General features: G+C 49.6%; 1 protein-coding gene across 6 annotated transcripts in view; it reads right to left on the bottom strand.

Annotated features, from left to right (window-relative positions):
- Nucleotides 1-22,413, bottom strand: part of GMDS (GDP-mannose 4,6-dehydratase) — a 415,668-nt gene that overhangs the window by 60,975 nt on the left and 332,280 nt on the right. For all 6 annotated transcript variants that reach the window (XM_081523637.1, XM_081523638.1, XM_081523641.1 and 3 more), the window contains one exon: nucleotides 9,703-9,821. In XM_081523637.1, the coding sequence (XP_081379763.1) occupies nucleotides 9,703-9,821 (119 nt within the window). The remainder of the gene's footprint in view (nucleotides 1-9,702; nucleotides 9,822-22,413) is intronic.

The following is a 22,413-nucleotide window of genomic DNA, read 5'->3' as shown; positions in this document are numbered from 1 at the left end:
CACACACAGCCACATACACACTCTCACACATGCATACACATGCACACACACCCATGCACACTTGTACAGACACATATATACACACAGACACTCACAGACACATAGATACACATATACACAAACAGGGACATAGATACATATATACACACTCACACACAGACACATACATATACACACTCTCACACATTCACTTAGATACACATATACACACAAAGACACACAGATACACATTCACACACTCAGACACACAGATACACACATACACAAACAGGCTGCTGCTGCTGCTAAGTCACGTCAGTCAAGTCCGACTCTGTGCGACCCCATAGACTGCAGCCCACCAGGCTCCGCCGTCCCTGGGATTCTCCAGGCAAGAACACTGGAGTGGGTTGCCTTTGCCTTCACCAATGCATGAAAGTGAAAAGTGAAAGTGAAGTCACTCAGTCGTGTCCGACTCTTTGTGACCCCAAGGACTGCAGCCCACTAGGCTCCTCCATCCCTGGGATTTTCCAGGCAAGAGTACTGGAGTGGGTTGCCATTGCCTTCTCCGCACAAACAGGCACATAGAAACATATATAGACACACACATATACACACTCTCACACATTCACATAGATACACAGATACACATACACACACTCACACACAGACACACAAGGAGGACTGCTCCTACCTGGATTATGCGTATGGCTTGGTTTTATTAGCATGAATACTTCACACGTTGTGAGAAACGAGAATTCATATATTTCAACCCTCACAACTTTTGGAGTTTAAGATAATGTCAATAAAACGTCATACTTTATTCCATAAGAAAATATAAACAAAAAGTGTACTTATTTTTAGAAAAAAAGACGTGAAATTGCCTCCACTGTAGAGTGAAGGGTATTTACTTTTCTATACTATTCACTCTAATAAGAACCTTGGAGGTTTATTTAAAGCAACATGGATTCTGAATTAAAAGGATATTTAAAAACTCAATCCTGACACAAGGGATCCATGATACAATTTGCAAATTATAAAAGAATATGGATAATTTTCTTGAAACGTGCACTATCTTCTTTAAAAATGAAGCAGAGGGCATGGAGATAATCCAGGTGACTCACTTGCCTGCATATTCTTTTATGTCCTCTTGCTTTTTTTTTTCACTTATGTTCCAGCTCCCAGCATTGTATTTAAAATGAAAACGCCAACACATTTGCCTTCCAATTCCTTATCTCCTCTAATGAATGTAATTAGTCTCCTGCACAATGTTTTCATGCAAAACAAATATATAAGTCTGGTAGCTAAGGAAGAAAATGCAGGTGAATTAAAAAATAATGACATAGAAGATGATTCTATGGAATTTTTGACATAGAAGGTGATTCTATGGATGGAATTTTTGCTCCTCTTGCTACAGTCTGGAAGCACAATCACCTAAAGTCCACTACAAACGAGGATGCTGGTCTTGGGTTTACAAACCTTCACCTTCTCTTGGGATCCAAGAACCAAATATTTTAAAGGCAAAGTATTACAGGAAAGCATGTGAAGTGTTTCCCAAAAGATGAGCTCCTGGACTTTCTCCAATTTCCAAGGCTGTTTTTGACAGATTGCCATTAAAAATTTTTGAGGTATATAAACTAAGTCGCTGCAAGAACTTGACTCCTACACAACTGTGGAACTGAGTCCCCATCAATTCAGAGGTGACCGACATGTTTCCTGGCCTCCCAGGAGACTTCCATCAAAGCCTGGCTCTCATCTCACTTTAGAGACCAGGGTTCTGGACACCCTGGCTCTTGCACCTTGGGACCCCCATCAGTTCTTGGTCAATCTCTTTCCTACCTTGGAAAAAAAAAAAACCAGGTAGGAATGCCTCCATCTGTTCAGAACTCTATGTCTCCCCAAGAGCAATCCAAAGTCACTGAAGGCAGGAACGGGGTGTTCAGGGAATTTCTTTTATCTCAGTTTATCAGATAATAAACTCGGTCCAATGTCTATTCAATTCAACTAGCATTTAAGCGATCCCTGGAGGTGTCAGGGCAGAAAGAAAGAGGAGAAAAGGAACCGAACCGGCTGCAGGTACTCACTGGACAACAGTTCTCATGGGAAAACCTAGAGAGTCTAGGTTTTTTTCATTTTACAGCAATCTGCCCTCATTCCCACTCTGTATGTCACACATACAAACAGACACACAATCAAACTCTCAACTTCCAAAAATTCGTTTTCCATTACCGACTCATGAAAATGTTGATTTATTTACCAACTGTCTGCCACTGTGCGGGGCAGGGTGCAAGGTTCAGAAAGGACCCAAAGCAGGTTCGGCTTAGAGCAGAGAATGCCCGGCCCACCAGGGAGGGTAGTCACAGGTGACCTAAGATCAAGGTCAGAAGGGGCAAGGGCTGGCTTTGAAGCGGTGACTGTCGGGTTCACCTTGGACCTGAGGTTCTGTGATCTCCCAGGCTTTGCTGCTCAGAGTGGGGTCCAGGGGCCAGCAGCCCCTGCATCTGGCATCGCAGGGGTCCTGTGAGACTCTCAGGCCCCACCCAGACCTACTGATTCCAAATCTGCATTGTAACTAGATCCCCAAGGGCTTCACAGCAGTTAGCATTTGAGGACCTGTGCTTCACGGGAGACAGACAATAGGCGTCCTAACTCTGACAAGAGGTGAGTTACTCCCAGAGAGGAGGGGCCTTCTCATCACAGCCACAGCCCCGGGGACCGGAGCCAAGGGCCTGTCCTCTCCCTCCCCTGCAGGCCTCTATGCTGGGCAAGTCCGTAGGCTCCTCCTGGGCACTGAGTGTGAGGCGTTGGTGTGACTCGACTTTTCAGAGTCCCCAGACAGAGCATCAGTTGCCCGATCGGACTGGTTTCATGCTTTGCGTGTCCCTAGTAGTCACTGTAGACAACCTCGTTTCCTCACCAACAGCAAACACGCAGAACGCGCGACGCTCAGGCCCGTGTGGCGCGTCCCGCCCGCTGACGGGTTTCACCCGCGCCCCAGCCCTGGGAGGCGGGCCCTCGCCCTGCTGTCGGGGAGGCCCAGTGCTAACTGCCTGCCCGGGGTGGGGGTGGTGGAGCGGGGCCAGGCCCGGGCCGCGCGTGGAACCTCTCCCCCGACGCCACGGCCACGGCGAGCCGAGACGCCACGGCTGAGTCCTGGGAGAGGCAGCCGGCGGCAGCGGGGGAGGGGCCCTCCAGGCTCCGCTCTGGCTCGCTGTTTCCTTTGCCAGCCGCCGCCTGGCGTCTGACTGCGCAGAAGCCGTTCCCAAGGAGGCCCGGCCGGCCCGTCAGAAGGCCAGCTGCAGCGGGGCCGGCCCGGAGCGGTCCTGACTGTCCGTCCTCCTCCCGCTGAGATCGGAATGCTGCTCATGGGGCCCAGAGATGATCCAGGGAAGGAAATTGGAAAGAAAACAAACGATAGAACACGACTTGCAGACAGCGCTCAGAAGGCCATCGTGATTTCATTATCTGGCCCTGAGAAGGAATTCTGTGTCTCCGCCGTGCTGTGAGAGTGCGCATCGCCGGCATTCCGTTCCCACGCGCCCGGCCATGCGGGCTTGGGGGGCGCAGGTGCCCGCCGGGCAGGAGGCTCGGCTGGGGGCGCAGGGCGATGCCCCGGTGTCTCGGGCCATCGGCACCTCACATCCGCCCTCTTCATGGGAGATTCGGGAAAACATTTTGGTTTCGCTAAAACCGTCCGCGACACTCAGGAGATGTTGAATACCACTGAAGCCTTGGCTGGCGGCTTAGTCCGTCATCTGGGGTGACGTGAAGGTCCCTCCTGAGATCTGCCGTGGGTTCTAGTGAGACTACGCCGGGTTTTCCTGCCGCCACTGGCGATGGGGACGCAGGACACGGCGGGGCTGCGGCCGCGAGGGGGCCGCGGCTGGGCTCCGAAGGACAGATGCACTCCCAGCTGGCAGTCCACGCGGCTCTGCTGTTCGGGCAGGATTCCAATACAGGGTCAGCTTGAGAAGCGCTGGGTTAAACCACGTCACTCAGACTCTTTACTGGTGATTCTCCAAGAGGGGTTGTAATATTCAATATTCTCCAGATGAACTGGACACGGACGCTTTTCTAAGGCATTTCCTCTCTACAGAAGTCTCAGTGTGCGCAGGTCTGTGCTAGGTATCTTTAAAAAGGTGTTAGCCCAGGGGACCAGGGACAGAAGGCTGAACACAAGACACCGTCCCTGAAGCAGGAGAACCGTACTGAATCCAGACTGATCCGAAGAGAACCGCGTCTCCTCAGGCCCTGCAGTCCACGCACACGGTGTATCTCCCCACTTACTTAGGGCTTTTCTGATTTCTCCCATCGATGTCTCTGAGATTTCAGTGTGCAAATCTTTCATGTACTTTATTAAGTCCATCTCTATTTCATTTTTCTGTTTCTACTCTAAATGGTATTATGCTTTAAAAAAAAAAAATTCAATTTCCGGTTGTTGACTAGCAGTACACAGACATACAATCGGCTTCTGCGTATAGACCTCGCTTCCTGTGATGGTGCTAAATTCACTTGTCAGTTTTCCTGGATTTTTGGGTAGATTACTTATGTTTCCTCTGTACTCCATCAAGCTATCTCTGAATAAGATAGATACACATCTTCCTTTCATTTCTTTTTCTTCTTTTTCTTGTGGCTAAGATCCAGGATGACGTTGCAATGGTTTGACAAAAGCAGACGGCCTTGCCCTGAGCCACACTTTTAGAAGAAAAGCATCCAGTGTCTCCACATTGACTATGAGGCTAACTGTTGGTTTTTCTCAAAGATCATTTATCAGCTTGAGGAAATTTCCTTTAATTTTTAGTGTGTTGAAATTAATTTTTAAAAATAATAGTTATTAAATTTTATCAAATGTCTTTTCTGCCTCTATTGAAAAAAAAATGGCTTCTTTGTTTTCTTAATATGTTGAATTACATTAATTTTCAAATGTTAAACCAACCTTGCATTCCTAGAATAAACCCCACTCCACCGTGGTGTACCAACTTTTTATATATGGATAACTTCAATTTGCTAATATTTTGTTACTATTGTTTGTTTCTATGCTCACTGGAAATACTAGTCAGTATCTTTCTTTTCATGTAAGGTTTTTATTTTTAGCATCAGGGTAATCTTGGCCTCATCAAATGAGTTAGGAAGTGTTCTCTCTTCGAAGTGAGTGTTAGGAAGGAAGGGAGTGTTTTCTTCCCTAAACATTAAAAATTCAGTTTTTTACATACATATAGAACTACTAAAATTTATAGATTTTTTTTTAATAAATTTATTTATTTTAGTTGGGGGCTAATTACTTTACAATATAGATTTTTTTGAATCAGGTTTGGCAATTTGTATCTTTCATGCAATTTGCCCATTTCCTCTAATTTGAAAAAGTCACAGGCAAAAATTTGTTCATAGTATTTCCTTACCATTCCATCAACGTCTGGAGGACTTGTAGAGATGATAACTCTTTTATTTCTACTACGTATAATTTCTGTCATTTCTTTTTTTCCTGGATAGAGGTTTATCCACGTTTCGGTTGTATGATTTTCTCCATTATTTTCCTGTTTTCTACTTCACCTCTCTCTATTTCATCTTTGTCGTTTCCTTCTTTCTGTTTGTGCTGGGTTTAATCTGCTTTTCTTTGTCAAGCTTCTTAAGATGGAAGCTTGGATAACTGGTTTGGGCTCTTTCTTGCGTTTTAACATTGGTGTTCACAGCCACACGTTTCTCTCTAAGCACTGCTTTGGCAGTATCCCACAAATTTTGGTATGCTGTTTTCATTTTCATTTAATTCAAAATATCTACTAATTTCCCTGGCAATTTCTTTTTTTGACCTGTGAGTTACTGAGAAGTGTGTCGGGTGGTAGCTCTAGAAATGCCAGTTAGGTCAAGTAAGTGCACTTCTGTGTCTGCAAAGACCTTCTGTCTACTTGTACTGCAGTTACAAAGAAAGGAGTGCTGAAGCTCACAAACATAAAGTTTATCTTTTTTTCATATCAATTCTGTCAGTATTCTGAAGTATCTATAACTCGGTATATACATTTACAATTGTTATGTCATTATGAAGAATCAACCCCTTTAAAATACAAAAGGACTCTTTATTCCTTCTAAGTAAATGAAGTCTATTTCATCCCGTATAAATACAGCCACTCCAGTTTCCTTATGGGTAGTATTTGAAGTTTTATTTTTTTTGTCTTTTTATTTTTAAACTCTCTATGTGTTTATATAAAAAATGTGTCTCGTGTCAGTAGCATATTGCTTTTCTTATCAAGTCAAACTTTATCGCTCTTTCGATGAGAGTATTTAGGGCATTTACAGTGGAGGTAATCGTCAGTATAGTTAGTATTTGTTTTCCATCAGCCCCATCTGCTATTTGTCCTCACTCCCTCTCCCCGCTCCTCTCAGATGAACACATCTCAGGGCTGAATTTTGACTCCAGTATTGGCTTCTGGCTATTTTTCATTTTGTTTTGTTTTAGTAGTTTCTCCAGAGTGTGCAGCACATACTTTAACTAATTGCAGTCTGTCTTCAAATAATTTCATGCCAATTCCCATCTGGTGTCAGAATCTTACAACAATGTAATGATGCAATGCTTCCATCCTGTCCCCACTCTCAGAGCTACTGCTATTGTACAATTTATTTATATATGTATTAGAAACCACAAATGTATTGCTGTTATTTGTACTTTCAACAGTCAATTACTTTTCAAAGAAATTTTAAAATGAGGGAAAAAACTTATATTTTCCCACATTTTGGCAATTTCTCCTGTTCTTCATTCTTCCGTTTTCCTTCCATCTAAATGTTTGCTGGTGACAAACCCTCCCAGCCTTCGCCTATCTGGAAAGTCTTTAACTCGCCTCCATTTCCGAGATGGCTTCCACGGGCACAGAACCCGAGGTCTAGGTTTCTTCCTGCGATTTAAGGACGCTGCCACAAGGTCTTCTTGCCTCACCTAGTTTCTGATAATAAAGCTTTCTTGTTTTTGTTCCCCTCTACATAATTCTACTTTTAAAGTTTTCTCTTTAGCATTTATTTTCAGTAATTTGGGAAATTTGGGGCTTTTATTTAATTCTTTTCCTGTGCCCTCTCTCCCCTTTTTCCCCAAGACTCTGATTATACACATGTTAGAGTGTTTGATTTTGTCTCACAGGTTAATCAAATCACACTCAGTTTTTTCCCTGAAGTCTTTTTCTTCCTGCGTTTCATTTTGGATTATTTCTAGTACAATATGCATAAGTTTACTAGCTTTTCTCCCACAGTGTCTAATCTGTTCTCAGTGCCGACAGTGAGATTTCATTTCAGATACTTGATTTTTCATCTCTAAAGGTTGCATTTGGCTCTTAAAAAAATACATATATTTCCTTATCTCTCCTCACTCGACTCATGTTTTTCTTAACATACTTGACAGTCACAGTGGCTACTTTACCTCCCTTCCGAGCTCAGACCCGTCTTGATAATTCCTCAGTCTGTTTCTCTTGATGGATTTTCCCCTTGGTTTTAGGTTATTTCCCGCTTCGTGACACTCCTAATTTTTGGTTGAATGCTGAACGTTAAGAAAATTTTGTTTCTGAGTCTAGATTTTACTGTCTTCCTTTGAAGAACACAGGGCTTTGCAATGGTTGGAGGCTCAGTGACTTGTGAGCCCTTGAAGTCTGTGCGTCAGCTCTGCTGGCCTGGCCCTGGAGGAGCCCTTACTCGGGGTCACTCCACCTCCGAGCCTTCTGGGGACTTACTCCATCCTCCGAGTGAGAAACGAGGTTGCTTGGTTGCGGCTGCAGCTCCCGAGCCTCCCAGCCTCGGGAACGCCCCGAGAAGCCTGCAGTTCTACCTCCAGGCGGTTTCCTGTCCAAGCCTGTGGAGTTTCCTTGTATTTAGCAGGAACTCAGGGGGACCCTGACGCTCACTTCTGGAGCTCCTTTTCTTTGTAGGTCACATCTTTCTAGAACTCGTCTGCCCCATCCAGGAGCCCCGGACTCCGAGCTCTGACCTCCGTCTCCCCTGCAGGAGTGCCTCTTCCTCCCTCCCAGGTGGAGGCCGTGCCTCCAGGAAGCCGGGGCATCACAGGGCTCACCTCGCTAGTTCCGTTCCCACCAGGGCCCAGGGTCCTGCACTGCCCGTTGTCCAAAAGTTGTTCTATATGTTTCATACAGTCTCCTAGTTTTTCAAGGTAGAGGTTTAACCTAGTTTCTGATACTCCATCATAGTTAGAAGTGGAAGTCCTTTCGTATATTTTAAAACTGAACCTTGGGAAAATATTTGGCAGATCCTCAAGAAGTTAAACAGAGTTACCATAAGACCCAGAAATTCCACTCTTTAGGCTTTTACCCCAAAAAACTGAAAGCAGGGACTCAGATACTTGTATACGTGTGTTCACAGCAGCATGGCTCACAATAGCTGAAGAGGAGCAACCCAGCAGTTACAACAGATAGATAAGGAACATGTGGTCCAACTGCACAACGGAATATCACTCAGCCTTAAAAGGAGGGACGTGCTGACGCAAGTTACAACAGGGATGGACCTTGAGGACATCAGGTTCATGAAATGAGCCCATCACAGAAGGACAGGAACTGTCATTCCACTTACACGAGGTCCCTGGGGTCATCCAACTCAGAGACTGGAAGCGGAATTTTCATTGCTCGGGCTGGGGGAGGGGTGGAGAGTCAGTGTTTAATGGAGACATATTTCCAGCTTGGGGAGATGAAAGGGTTCTGTGGATGCTGCTGATGGTTGCACCACACTATGAATGTACTTAATGCCACTGACTCACATGCCCCAAGATGATGAAAATGGAAAACTTTATGCTATACACGGGCTTCCCAGATGGTGCTAGTGGTAAAGAACCCACCTGCCAATGCAGGAGATATAAGAAACATGGGTTTGATCCCTGGGTTGGGAAGATCCCCTGGAGAAGGGCATGGCTACCCACTCTAGTATTCTTGCCTGGAGAATCCCATGAACAGAGGAGCCTGGTGGGCCACAGTCCATGGCGTCGCAGAGTCAGACACGACCGAGAGACTCAGCTTGCATGCATGTTACACATATCCTACCCCAATAAAACAGTCACCGAAAAAGAATCTTCCATCTATAGTGATGGACTGCCCCCAAATCTTCCAACAAAAATTTGTCTTCAAAATCTGTGTAATCAACAAGTGGATGAAGTGTGTGGATTGCTCTGGTATAAGGGGTAGCGCTGGCTGAGCTGAGGACCTCAGTGAGACCCACGGACTGGACGGTGCTCATGGACCAGTGGGATGTCCTGGCCACTCTGCACCCACATCCGACAGCATCACTGTCCATGGGGAAAACGCACAAAGCCCACGGGGATGGGGCCTCAGGTCAGCAGCCCACTCTCAGTGCTTCAGGGAAAAGGATTTTGCTCGTAATACTTCTGAAACTGTCCTGTAAATTTTTATGGTTTCAAAAATTTTAAATATATAGTGAAAGTGTTAAAAATAGAGATTGAATAACGTTCTCACATTGATCTGTTTAGAGGAATTAGTGACAGTAAAATCCCAGTAAAGCATGTATAAACCACGATACAAAATTTGAAGTTAAAAAGCTTAAAAACATATTTAAAAATTAAAAAGATAAAATAAACTTCTGAAAGACTGAGCTTAGCTGGTGACCCGCGTGTGACGGGGACTGCTGGCGGGACAAAGCGTCCGCTCCCTGCCCTAGAAGAGCAGAAGGAGAGGGACCGCAGGCAGGCAGAGGGCGGCCACCGCCTGCCGGACGCCTGCCGAGCACACTCACACGATGGTCTTCCCGATGTGCAGAAACGACTTCTCCACGAACTCCCGCACACTGTGGACCTCTCCCGTGGCGATGACGAAGTCCTCGGGCTCGTCCCTCTGCAGCATGAGCCACATGGCCTGGGGAGAGAGCAGAGGGGGTGAGCGCTGCGCCCTGCACTGGGGACCGTCAGGGTGCCAGACGCGCCTCCAGATGGGCTGTGCTGCCAGCTCGGCGGGGACCCGCACCCTGAGCCCCTGGGAAGCCTGGATACACACGCACACACGCGCGTGCAGACACACACACAGATACGCACATACAGACACAGACACACACAGACACATACACAGACACACACATGCACACACAGACAGACACACACGTGCACACACACAGACACACACACGTGCACACACAGACACACAGACACACGCACGTACACACACGTAAGGGCGTAACTGAACCACCTTGCTGCATGCGTGAAACTAACAAAACGTAAATCAACCATACCTCAATAAAATTTTTTTTAAAAAACCAATTTTTTCATCACTTGCACCCACATTTTTTTTTAATTTATTGGAGGTTAATTAGTTTATAATATTGTGGGTTTTGCGATACATTGACATGAATCAGCCATGGGTGTACATGTGTCCCCCTGTCCCGAAACCCCCTCCCACCTCCCTCCCCATCCCAACCCTCTGGGTTGTCCCAGTGCATCGGCTTTGAGCGCCCTGGCACCCCCATTTTAAATAAAATAGGTAATAGCAATAGGCACCCCCCTTAGAACACAAACCCTGCTAGCATGTACATTGAACTTTTGCTTTCACATTTAAAGAACACTGTTGGTTGGTGTCTCCCTGGCTGCTGTTAGATAAGCTGAAAAGTACATTTCTGAGGTCAACAGAGCAGCTTATTTTCTTTTAGAAAATGCAATCAACGAAGTTTAATTCCTCTTTATCCATCGGAACTTATGGCAGCCTTCTAAAAAATACAATCGTGCTTATTTCTCCTGTACTCGAACTTTTTTCTTGCGACTATTTTGCATTTTGGGTCTACTTCCAGATGATCTTCAATCATCTTTTTGTCCTACGGAAGAGGAGACTTCTGACCACTTCACACGCCTTGGCGCTGCAGCTCGTGTGGCGGTAAGCAGGGCGAGGGAGACAGCCCGGGTCAGGGACTCACCAAGACGCGGGATGAGGTCGTCCTGCAGGAGAGGGCTTTGTTCATGGTCACAGACAGCAGAAAGGCCGGCGGTTTCATGTTGTATTATAGTTAATGAACTCAACTGCAAGACTTTTTAAAATTGTATTTTTATTTACTTGGCTGCACTGTGTCTTATTTGAGATATGCGGGGTCTCCTTCCCTGACCAAGGATCAAACCTGAGCCCCCCTGCATGAGGAGCTCAGAGTCTTAGCCACTGGAGCACGAGGGAAGTCCCAGTTGTAACACTTCAAAAATTTTACATGAGTTATTTACATGAGTTATATTAATAATAAAGGCTGACCGGCTTTTAAAAGGCACAGAACGCAAGCTCTTCTCTTTATCGCGACGGTGCACCTGGCCTGGGAAGCCTGTGCTTCAGTGGCCCCTGCAGTGCCAGGGCCGGGGCCCCGCACCCTGGCTGTCCACTTCTTGGGGCGCCCTGGTCGTGGGCACCCGCGGAGGCCGGCCCTCCTGGCCTGCCTGGCCTCCCCTCTCGGCCTGGGAGCCCTCTCTGTGGACCCTGACGCAGGGGTCTCCCGGGTCTCCCTGGGGTGATGGCCCGCACGCTGGCTTCACTGCAGCCACCTTCCCCATGAAGGTGACCATCCCGCCTCCCAAACACACAAGCACCGGGGCGCTCGTGCATGCACGCACACACACGCACACACACATTTTGGCTTTCTTCAAAATACTTTCAAAGTTTTTAGGAAAACTCAAATTATGCTTCTGGCTAGAATTTCTATCTGAACGTTTTTCTGAGGGATTAGTGTATATACTTAAGTTTGTTTTACTCAAATTTCCATTCTAAAAATAACATTTCAAATGGGTCTTTCAGGACTGTTCGGCTTATTTTATTTCTTTTGAACACTATGTTGGGCTCAAATGGTTTTGAAAAAAAATCATAGTTTTTCATCATGTGAAAGAAAGTAAGGACAGCTAACACTAAAAGGGGGGCACCCGGTGAGCGGCTGGGGCTGGGTCACGTGAGACGGCGGTGCCAGCTCCTGGGCCGGGCTCGTCCGCCCGGGAGCCTGGGCTCACCAGGAGCCTCTCACTCTCGCTGGACCGAACGCCAAGGACCTGCCCTCTGCTTTTCCATCAGACCATCCGCGGCCTCTGACCCGCCGACTTCCAGGCATTTCCTTCAAAGTTCATACTGTTCCAGACTGCGGTCTGGGAATGGGAAGGGGAAGCATATACAACTCCAGATTTATTTGTTATTCCTGAGTAGTTTACTGGTCTTAACAGAGGGAAAGGGCTTTGTCTGAACTTCCACTGAGTGTAACGGATGGTCCCTGACTGTAATGGAGGCCGGGTGACACCCAGGTCAGAAGGTGAGCGAGCTCGTGTCTGGAGTGACCGTGGCCAGCGCTCTGCCCCCAGGCCGCGGCCGGGCGGCCCACGGGGACGCTCGCCCAGCCCGGAACAAGGGCCCCTGAGTGGGAAGCGACGGCCCGGCCTCTGCACACAGCTGGGCACGCTGACCTGGTCCACTGCTCCCTGGACAAATGGCGTGGCCAAGCAGGGTCCACCTCCACTCGCTTTCCTGATCACAGGCAGGAGGGGTAACCCGTGATCAGCCCACGGCTTCTGACGCAGAAACGCTCCAGAGGGGACAGGCTTCAGACGTCAGGGTCCAGCCCCATCTCTCCAGGCACGAGGGGCCCGGTGAGGACACAACGGACGTGCCCACGTCCTCACACACTCACTCACCTGTGCCCTGACCTGATCACCCGGGCAAACGAAAACTTCGCCCGCTTCTCATTTTTTCATCCATCCCACGGCGGGGGAAAGACAACCAGTACGGGGGTGCACCAAGGCTTGAAATTCCTCCACAGAGAACTGTCCCTTGACGGCAAATGGACCCTGCAGTTGTCCAGCCGTGTCTCACATTCGTCTCACTGTTAAGGCACATGGAGTCTGGGAGGCCTGACCCACATCGCTGGCATCTGAGGGCCACGTCTAGATGGCTGTACATATTCGCTCCACTTGGACCTGTGCTTTCTTGTAACCATACAATTAACCTAGCTGTTTTACAAATCCAATTAGAGAAGTCAAAATAAAACTTTGATTTAAATTTTTTTTTAAAAAAAACCCCTAAAACCCTCCTCTCCCACGCCTGCCTGTTGGCCATTCAGGTCACGGACGCAGAAGTCCCGGTGAGCAGCCTCCGCTTCCCTGGGCACGGGGCTCGGGGCGGCTCCCAGCTGGACCAGTGGAGGAGAACAGCCGAAGTGCACCGCCGCAGCTGGCCAGCTGCCCGATTCCACACATGCCTGTTAGAGCGCGGTGTGCGTTTGTCTTCAAAACCTGGGCTCGACGATTGCTTCCACCTCGCCGTTAACCTCCGGCTCGGTATCCCAGCCACGGACACTTATTAACCGAGCTGTCATCCGTGAATAACGAGCTGTGTTAATCAAGGTTGTGTTTAACCATGTCTGTGGCTGCTGCCGCTTCAGCACTGTGCTCGTGTGGTGGGCTTCATGGGCTGCGGTCATGGAAATGGTCTAAACATGAACACACATGTACAAACATACATGCATGTATACATATACATACACATACATATAAAACAGGGGAGGAAGTCCACGAACTATCTCTAATAAAAATCAGAGGCGTTTGAACAAATGGAGATAAAATTCCCCATAAAGTGTTCTAAGTGTGGAACTAGTCACATGCATTTTCTTTAAGCTCATTCAGTAGCTGTCTCCATGACGACAGCATGGCGCTCTTAGCTTGAATCAGGACCTCGAGGAGTCCTGGGCCAGGCCGGATCTTGTTTGTGGGACCCACAGGGGGAGGTTGGAGGGTTACCCTAGGGTCAGGGGAGCACCCCTTACTCTGACATAGTTGGGGAACAGATACAACTTACTAATACAACTATATTGAGAAAATCATTTGGCATAAAAGCAAAACCTCAATCTAGTAATTTCTCCATGGGCAAACATACTGAGACTTGTGGAGTCCTCTGATTAAGGGTCTTTTAGGCATTTTAAAGATACAAACTTACTAGACAGGAAAAAATCATTAGATCATAAATTTTAAAAAACACCAAAAATAATGGAACAAACTTGGAAGGCTCTCTAGCGCTCGCTATCAACGTGTCATTCAACGCTGGTACCAACGCTCTGAAATGGGCCGGGCCAGCGCGTGCCCTGCCCTGGCCTTTGTTCCAGCCACACCCACGGACCTGCGAGGTCCGAGGCAGGGGAATGACAGCCTGGTCGCCCTGGTCCTCCGGGAATGACCCTGACCCAGTTCTTCTGGAACACCATCTGCTCTCCGCACACGCAGAGCGCCAGGTAACACAGCTATTTCTCCACTGGCCTCCGAGGATGTTCCATCTCTGTTTTTCCAGGCACACCAGTTACGCACGTGTTGTATCTCTTCTCGTCTGCGCTCAGGTCTGTTACAGGCTGCCCGGTCACACTCATGCTTGTTCTTTTCCATATTCCTTTATCTGATTCCCTTTTGCTTATTCCTCTGATTGTTTCTAATAACATTTATTTAAAATTTTAAATAATTTTAAATAATTTAAATTTTAAATAATCTAATGTGGCTTCAATGTCTTGAATGATTTTCTCTCTTGTCCCAGTTGTTCCTGACTACTTTAAGCTTAGCTCTTCCATTTATTTTATTTCATTTATTTCCTTGAAGTGTGGAGTCTGCAAACGTTTCCTTAAAGGCCCAGAGTAAACACTTGAGGTTTTTGAGCCACAGGCTGCACCACAGCCGCTCAGCTCTGCGGCCGGAGCTCCGAACGGCCACGGCAGCTCAGGGACTGATCTGTGCGGCTGCACTGCTACAAAACTGGTGACTGGCCCACAGACGCTTATCTGTCCACCTTGGCTTCTAGCAAGCAGAACCAGACTGTGCCACCTGTAGTGCCTCTGAATCCTGATATTTCCCTCTGACGCTGCCGCTTGTGGTCAGCGTGCGCTGCCTGTCTGCCGTTGGGCCCTTGTATTCCCCTGCAACCCCGTCCCCAGGCCCACTCCCCTTTCCCACTATTATTATTTGCTGCAGAACCACATGAGGAAGAGCAGAAAAGCACAGGGTGGGCCTGCTGCCCCCCTCAAGGTTCTCCCCAGACACTCTCTCCAGAAACACCATCCTCCCCGCTAGAGGCACACCTGCCCTCCCTTCCCAGCATTGGGCTGGGGAGCGTGGCCACTGGGCAGTCCGACCACCATCAGTCTGCACCCTCAGCCAGGAGGCCCGGCCCGACAAGGAACCTGGTGTCTCCTGCAGGAAACAGTAGGCATTGATATAGACGTTCTCTAACCATCTGTAACCCTTATGGCAGAAAGCGAAGAGGAACTAAAGAGCCTCCTGATGAAAACGAAAGAGGAGAGAGAAAAAGTTGGCTTAAAACTCAACATTCAAAAAACGAAGATCATGGCATCCAGTCCCATCACTTCATGGCAAATAGATAGGGAAACAATGGAAACAGTGAGAGACTACTTTCTTGGGCTCCAAAATCATGGCAGATGGTGATTGCAGCCATGAAATTCAAAGACGCTTACTCCTTAGAAAAAAAGTTATGACCAACCTAGACAGCGTATTAAAAAGCAGAGACATTACTTTGTCAACAAAGGTCTGTCTTGTCAAGGCTATGGTTTTTCCAGTGGTCATGTATGGATGTGAGAGTTGGACTACAAAGAAAGCTGAGCGCTGAAGAATTGATGCTTTTGAACTGTGGTGTTGGAGAAGACTCTTGAGAGTCCCTTGGACTGCAAGGAGATCCAACCAGTCCATCCTAAAGGAGATCAGTCCTAGGTGTTCATTGGAAGGACTGATGGTGAAGCTGAAACTCCAATACTTTGGCCACCTGATGCGGGGAGCTGACTCACTGGAAAAGACCCTGATGCTGGGAAAGATTGAGGGCACGAGGAGAAGGGGACGACAGAGGATGAGATGGTTGGATGGCATCACCAACTCATGGACATGAGTTTGAGTAAACTCCAGGAGTTGGTGATGGACAGGGAGGCCTGGCGTGCTGTGGTTCATGGGGTCACAGAGAGTCGGACACGACTGAGTGACTGAAGTGAAGTGAACCATACGTAATATCATTTTGTGGGGCTTTTAGGACTGAAGACTAAGCTGAGCAAATTCTACAGCCAGACGTGCATGCCCAGCACAGCATGCTCGGAGTGGGTGCATCAGGTTATGTGACCATGTGAACAGTGTAGGAAAGAACCACAATGGAAGATGCACAAACACGATGTCACCCCGGTCCCAAGCTGCTTACCAAGCCACCCCCGACACTTGGGCTCGACCCTTCTTGCTGCTTGGGACTCGGAGTCCGGCATCGGGAGGACTTGGGCGGTGGCTCCACCCTGCTTCCAGGCTGCGGGCCGAGTGGCCTGACCACCTGGTCTCCGTGCAGGACGCATCCGCTCTCCTGCACCTGCCCTGTCTCCACGGCCTCCCGGCAAGTCTGGCCCCCACCTCCTCAGGAAACAGAAGCTGCAAGACCTCCTCCGGCCTCATGAGGCCGTGGCCTGGAGTGACCCAGCGTCCCCCCACTCCAGGGACAGGCTCAGCCCAAACCCAACAAAGGGGAGACACCGCCGTGAGAAGAGGAGTCGAGTCACACAGTGAGAGGCATTCGGGTGAGAGGGCGGTCCTGTGATGACCGGAGCTTCAGCTGGTTGTTTCAGCACCGCAGTGGAATTCCATGCTTGCCTTTACCAGCAGCATCGCTGCCTCTGCTGCCCAGTCTCTGCTCAGCGCTGTTTACCTTTAACACCCTGTCAGGCCCCCGAGAGGGACAGGAGCCCGGGACTCAGGCTTGGCGGCCCGGCCCAGGCTCCGGGACTGTCACAACACGCTTCCCAGAAGGGCTGCTTCCTGGAGCCCAGCCGCCTACCTGTACCAGGTGCTTCCAATTACCTGCTCCCACGCGCACGCCTTGCAAGCCACCCAAACCCGCTCGGGGCTCAGCGGGGCCACCATGAGCCGTGGGCTCTGGGCAGGAAGTGACTCCACACCCATGGCCACCTGCCGGCTGCCCCGGCTGCCCGTGGCTGCCTCGCAGAAGCCAGCCCTGACTTCCCTGTGACCTTCCCCTCCAGCTCGTCCTGACCACCTGGCCCTGCCCCTCGGCTGACTCCGACCTCTGGAATCCAGCTTCTGGGCTGGTCCTGGGCGCCCACGAATGGCAGGCGTGAGCCTCGCCACCCCGATAATCATCGTCACCGGTAACTTAACCCCATAAACACATTGGGGTATGTGCATTAGGGAAATGCAGATTGCACTTTCTTTACAAGCTCAGTTTCCCTAAAACAGTGATGTCCAACAGCAGTGCGATACAAGCCACACATGCAACTTAGCATTGTCTACGAGCTACACTGGAAAAGGAGAAGGAAAAAGTAAAGCTGATTTCAATGTCTTAGAATGTCCAAACGCAGTACCTTGTCGTTTCAACATAGAATACCCTCAAGATACTTTATGCTATTTTTCTATGCAGTGAGCCTTGGCACTCCTACTGTGTTCACCGCACACCTGAGTTGAGACAGGCACCCCTCGCGTGCTCAGTGACACGGGGGCCTGGTGGGCACCCGCCAGGCACAGGGCCATGGCGCCGTCCCAAGAAGGAGGAGAGCTGAGTGGGCAGCGCCTCGTCCTGCTGCTCCGCCTGCAGGGCCGGGGAGGTGGCCGCCCCACCCCCCTGCACAGCTGCAAGACTGACCTCTCATCCCTCCACGCTGCCTGACTCTTCCTGGAGTGACCTCATCGGTGAAGACAGACCTTGAAAAGTCGTCCGATAGCTCCTGGCTGATGACCATCTGACATGTGAAAGCTTGCATCCTGAGTGTCAGATGGGCAGGGATTCCCTCCCCACCTGCCCTGTGGGGACAGCGAGGAGTGAAGACCCAGAGGGCCCTGATAGGCGCGATGACGCTGGGCACTCAGAGAGGAGGCTGGCCGCTCCAACCAAATCTGGGTGCCTCAGAGTCACCCGGAAGGGGCCCGTGCACCCTGCTGGCCTCCACCAGGCCCCGCGAGGCTGACCCTGCAGGCCTGAAAACGTGTATTTTAACAGGTTCCAGGGAGGCTGCCACTGCCTGTGTGGGAACCACAGGGAGGACCCTGGCTTGTTGAGGGGCTCAGAGGTGGAGTCAGACCACCTGGGTTAGACCCCCACTCCAGGAGTCACTGGATAACTTTTGAAAAGTTCTCTAATCTTCCAGGGCTTCAGAAAAATGAGAATAATGGTGCTGACGTCAGAGGGCTGTTTTTAGGATTAAATTAGTTAATATCCCTTGTGGCTCAGGCGGTCAAGAATCCACCTGCAATGCGGGAGACCTGAGTTCGATCCCTGGGTTGGGAAGATCCCCTGGAGCAGGGAAAGGCTACCCACTCCAGTATTCTGGCCTGGAGAATTCCCTGGACTATATAGTCCGTGGGGTCGCAAAGAGTCGGACACGACGGAGTGCCTTTCACTTTTCACTTTCATGAAAAGTGCCGGGAACAGTGGCTGGGGCAGAGTGAGCGCTCAAGGACTATGGTTTACCGTGATGAGGACGCTGACTACGCAGCTGGGGAGGGTTCCTGGTGTCTGGGAGATGCCAGATCCTCTCCAGGAGGGGAGAGTGGAGGGTGGAGTGATTTAATCCCAGTTCTGTTAGTCAGAGCCACAGATTTTCACAGCTGGAAGGGACCTGGAGATACCGCATTCAACTCCTTCAGAATGTGGGTTAGCGGCTGAGACCAGAGAGGCGGTGTGATCCGGCTGCAGTCACACAGCTGGTTTGGCGGGAGGCGGACAAGAGGCTCCATCCCCCATTCATTCCTCCCCCACCTGCACTCCCCTCCCACACGCTTTACTGTGGAAACGCTGCAGACGGCTGCTAGGAACCCTGTGTGGGTCTCTGTGCACCCGCCCAGGGACCCAACCTGCTGGTTGACAAGCGTTCACGGGAGCCCGCAAGGCGCCAGGCACCGTGGACGCAGGGCGGGGAGGGTGGGCAGACACGGTAGATGCCCTGCCAGGCTTAGGGGCAGGAAACAGCTTCAATAGGGCTGACATTTGGTTTAGGGAAGGGCTTCCGAGTATCAACTCCAGGGAGCCTCCAGGGACGTCGGGCATGAGGGCTTCCTCACCATCCGTCCTGAGCAGGCCCACGGCCCGCAGCTCAGGATGGAGGGGTGTGTGGCCGGAGGCTGTCCGGGGCTGTCCGCTCCTCCCAACCCTTTTCAGTGATGGAGACGGACACGTTCTGGGTCAGTCAGGTCTCAGAAAACCCTGTGCCCGGGGGCCTAGAGCCTGTGCGGCTGGCCCTGGGTACCACAGATGCCCAGCTGTGGCGGGGGCAGCAGCTGGCTAAGGCTGGGGGGGCCTGGGGCAGGAGCGCCGAGGCCCAGGGTGGGAGACCCACAGGTGAGACGCGGCAGGACGGGAAGCCACGGGCCTGGGGCCACGGCAAGGGGCCCCCTGACCGGGTCTGGGAGGCCCCCACATGAATGCCCCACCCCTGGACTCTCCGAGCTTGCTTCTGGCTCCTGCGCACAGGCTGTGAGGAAGATGGGAGCCCAGTTCCTGGGTGGGGGGGGCGGCCGCGGGGAGGCTGCACTCGGCGCTCAGGAGGCAGGTCCAAGGCGGGAGGCACCCGGCTCAGGACCCACGGGGAGGATGCCGCACGCCCAGGAGGACTGGGGGGGCACCTCGGGATGGGGGCCCCAGAACCGTCACTCCTGCCCCTTCATCCCCGGACCTCAGCGCCTGCCTGTCCAGCATCCCGGGGACCCCGCCCGGCACTCACAGCATCCTTGTAAAGGGGACTGCAGCGTGTCCACCTCATGCATCAAAACTCACTTCAAATGTGTTTCCCACAACGTTCTGATTCACAAAAATCAGGATTTCAATTTAAAACTCACCCTCCCCTCAGTACTCCTGAAGCTATGATGAATAGATTTAGATTTAATCATCCTGTCTTTACTTTTGGTTGCTAAATGTAAGAACACCCCAACACACACAGTATGTAAGCTTTGTTCTTCTGGGAGGTCAGGTCACTCTTATTAACTTGGTCCTGCCCATGAGTACAAAGTTTCTGTTATAATTATTTCCTAGATGCTGACTCAGTAATGTCCTTGATTGAAAGAGATGGGAAGGGAAGCCAGTTATATTTAAGAAAACATTTCTTGTGACAGTAATATTGGAGCTGAGTAACATAGGAGGAGAGAAATTCCACTAGATAAAAAAAACCCAATAGTTAACAGATGACACTCCCATGACACTGCTGAAAATTAAGCAAAAAGCTCCTTAATGTTCTCCAAATTAAAAAAGAAAAAAATCAAGAGAATTCCTAAAGGTTTGATCACTTTAAAAACACACAGTGACAGGAGATTTTTTTTGAGTTTTTATAACTTTAAATGAAATCTGGAAGTCAGGTCTTTGATAAATTGAATTAATATTTTCAAGACAATTAACATATCGAGTAGTTAAAATTCTAAAATTCACACCACCACCCCCGCCCCAGTATCAAATCAACATAAATCTCTTAGAGAAGCTTAACTCAAATTATCAGATTCTGGAGAACAAACCTTTATTTCTTGGTGACTAAAACTGTCAGTCGTCTGACAAGTACCAGTGACAACTCAAGACCCACGATTAAGAAGAGAAAGTTGTGGGATCCTGTGAAACGCCAAAGGTGGTTCTCCCGGCAAACATTGTCGGCGAGGGCCGTGGGGCCATCTTCTCTGTTAACACAACATTTTCACATTCGTTTCATATGAATGAACAATGTCTGCACTGTCTTCCTGAACACTAATTTAGTGTTGTATTTTTTTGCTGTGTCAATGAGTGTCAAAATATTGTTCTTCTAATACATGAAAGTATTTGCATGGAGCTTTATGACTGATCTTCAGATGTTAGCCAGAGGCAAAATAAAACAGAGACACTCCAGTTGGGAAATCTCCCCAGCAATGAAAGGCAAGAGTCTTTAACATATTCTGCCTTTCTGCCAATTTTTTTTTTCCAACTGCACAATGGCTTATTTACCCTGCAACTGGTGAAATTAAAAGCATTGTCAGAAACAGCAAAACTATATTTCAACAGTAAGACCTAAGGATTCCATTTCCCTGAATATGAAACAGAAAGTTTTCAAGGAGGAAGACAAAAATTTCAAGAGGAAATTCTAAGAGCCTGACATGAATTAAAATACAAACCGTATCCACCAATTACAGAAAAGCCAAGAAACGCAGTGCGCTTTAACGAGCTGAGAGACCTGTGGGCAGCTTGCCCCAAGTCACGCCCTTCCGCGCCATCTCACGCTCAGGCGCTCGGAGGCCTGTAACCGTGAGCATTCATCCCAGTTATTAAGGAGAACAGGGCCACCGAATTTTCAGTCTCTTCAGACTTGAAGAGCCCCCGACCAGCTATCTGACAGGTTTTGATTCCGTTCTTTCCTCCTTCCCACTAAGGGTCTGGGCACGGCGGTTCTGATGGGAAAGGCGCAATGCCTGTCGCAGGAGCGTGGGTTCGGCCACAGCTTACTCGCCATGAACTGCGGGCTGGGCCGCTGCATCGGGAGAGAGGGCCCGGGGCGGGAGCCAGGACGGGCAGCGAGGCCGCGCTGCGCCGCAGAGACCAGACCAGCCTTTCAAGTCAGGTGCTGGCTTGCAGACGAGCAAGCTAATCAGCCTGCAACAACCGCCACAATGTTCTTATTGATCAGAAAGGCTCATGACGCAAGGCTCTGGGGGGATGGTGGGGGTGGTGTGTGGAAATCTGTGCTGGCTCCCTCGGCCCAACTTTCCGAGAAGGAGGCACTTGGGGTGGTGTTTACGGAAGACAGAAGTGACTCCAGGATGAGCACCTTCCCGGGAAGACAGCGACGTGCTGGGTCCTCGGGACAGACTGAGCCCGCTGGTCGTTCAGACGTGTGGCATCTTTACCGCCCTGCACTCACCACGTACGAAGCCTGTTTAGAAAGCTGGCAACTGCTAACATCTCAAAACTCAATCTGAAATGATCCCCTAGACGTTTTTCTTCCCTATGACGCACTGGGTAATGCTGATAATTTTGTTTTTAAAATCAATATTGTCGATTCAAGAACAGGTATTGAACGTTTGCTCCGAAAATCATAAACTAATGTAAGAGGCTGGATCATAAATTAAGAGGCTGGTAACTTTCAAGCAGGAGCACGTGTGTGAGCTGAACATGGAGTCGCCCGTCACGGCTCTGGCAGAGGAGTCGGTGTGACAGCCACACTTCCTGCTCAATCCACACGGCGTCTCCAGATCCTGTTTCTACTAAATTCCTCCTAAAGTCACAGGGAAAGACAACGCGGCGCGGGGATGGGAGGTCAGAGCCTTGGACACACGTGGGGCGCCGCCTGAGCAGGGCCATCCGACTCGACAGAGGACAAGGAGCCCTTCGCACCCTGCCCTCCCCGTCAGACACAGTGAAGCCTTGTGAGCAAAAATGAAGGATAACAGGGCTTCCCAGGTGGCACAGTGGTCAAAAAAAGAAGAAGAAATTCCATTCAGAGTCCAGCGAGAAGACCACGCAAGTGAGA

The sequence above is a fragment of the Giraffa tippelskirchi genome, chromosome 8 (genome assembly GCF_054371585.1).
Source record: "Giraffa tippelskirchi isolate mGirTip1 chromosome 8, T2T-mGirTip1v1.2.pri, whole genome shotgun sequence".
Taxonomy (NCBI): domain Eukaryota; kingdom Metazoa; phylum Chordata; class Mammalia; order Artiodactyla; family Giraffidae; genus Giraffa; species Giraffa tippelskirchi.
The sequence above is the reverse complement of the archived record's forward strand: the minus strand, read 5'-3'. Positions and strand labels throughout refer to the sequence as shown.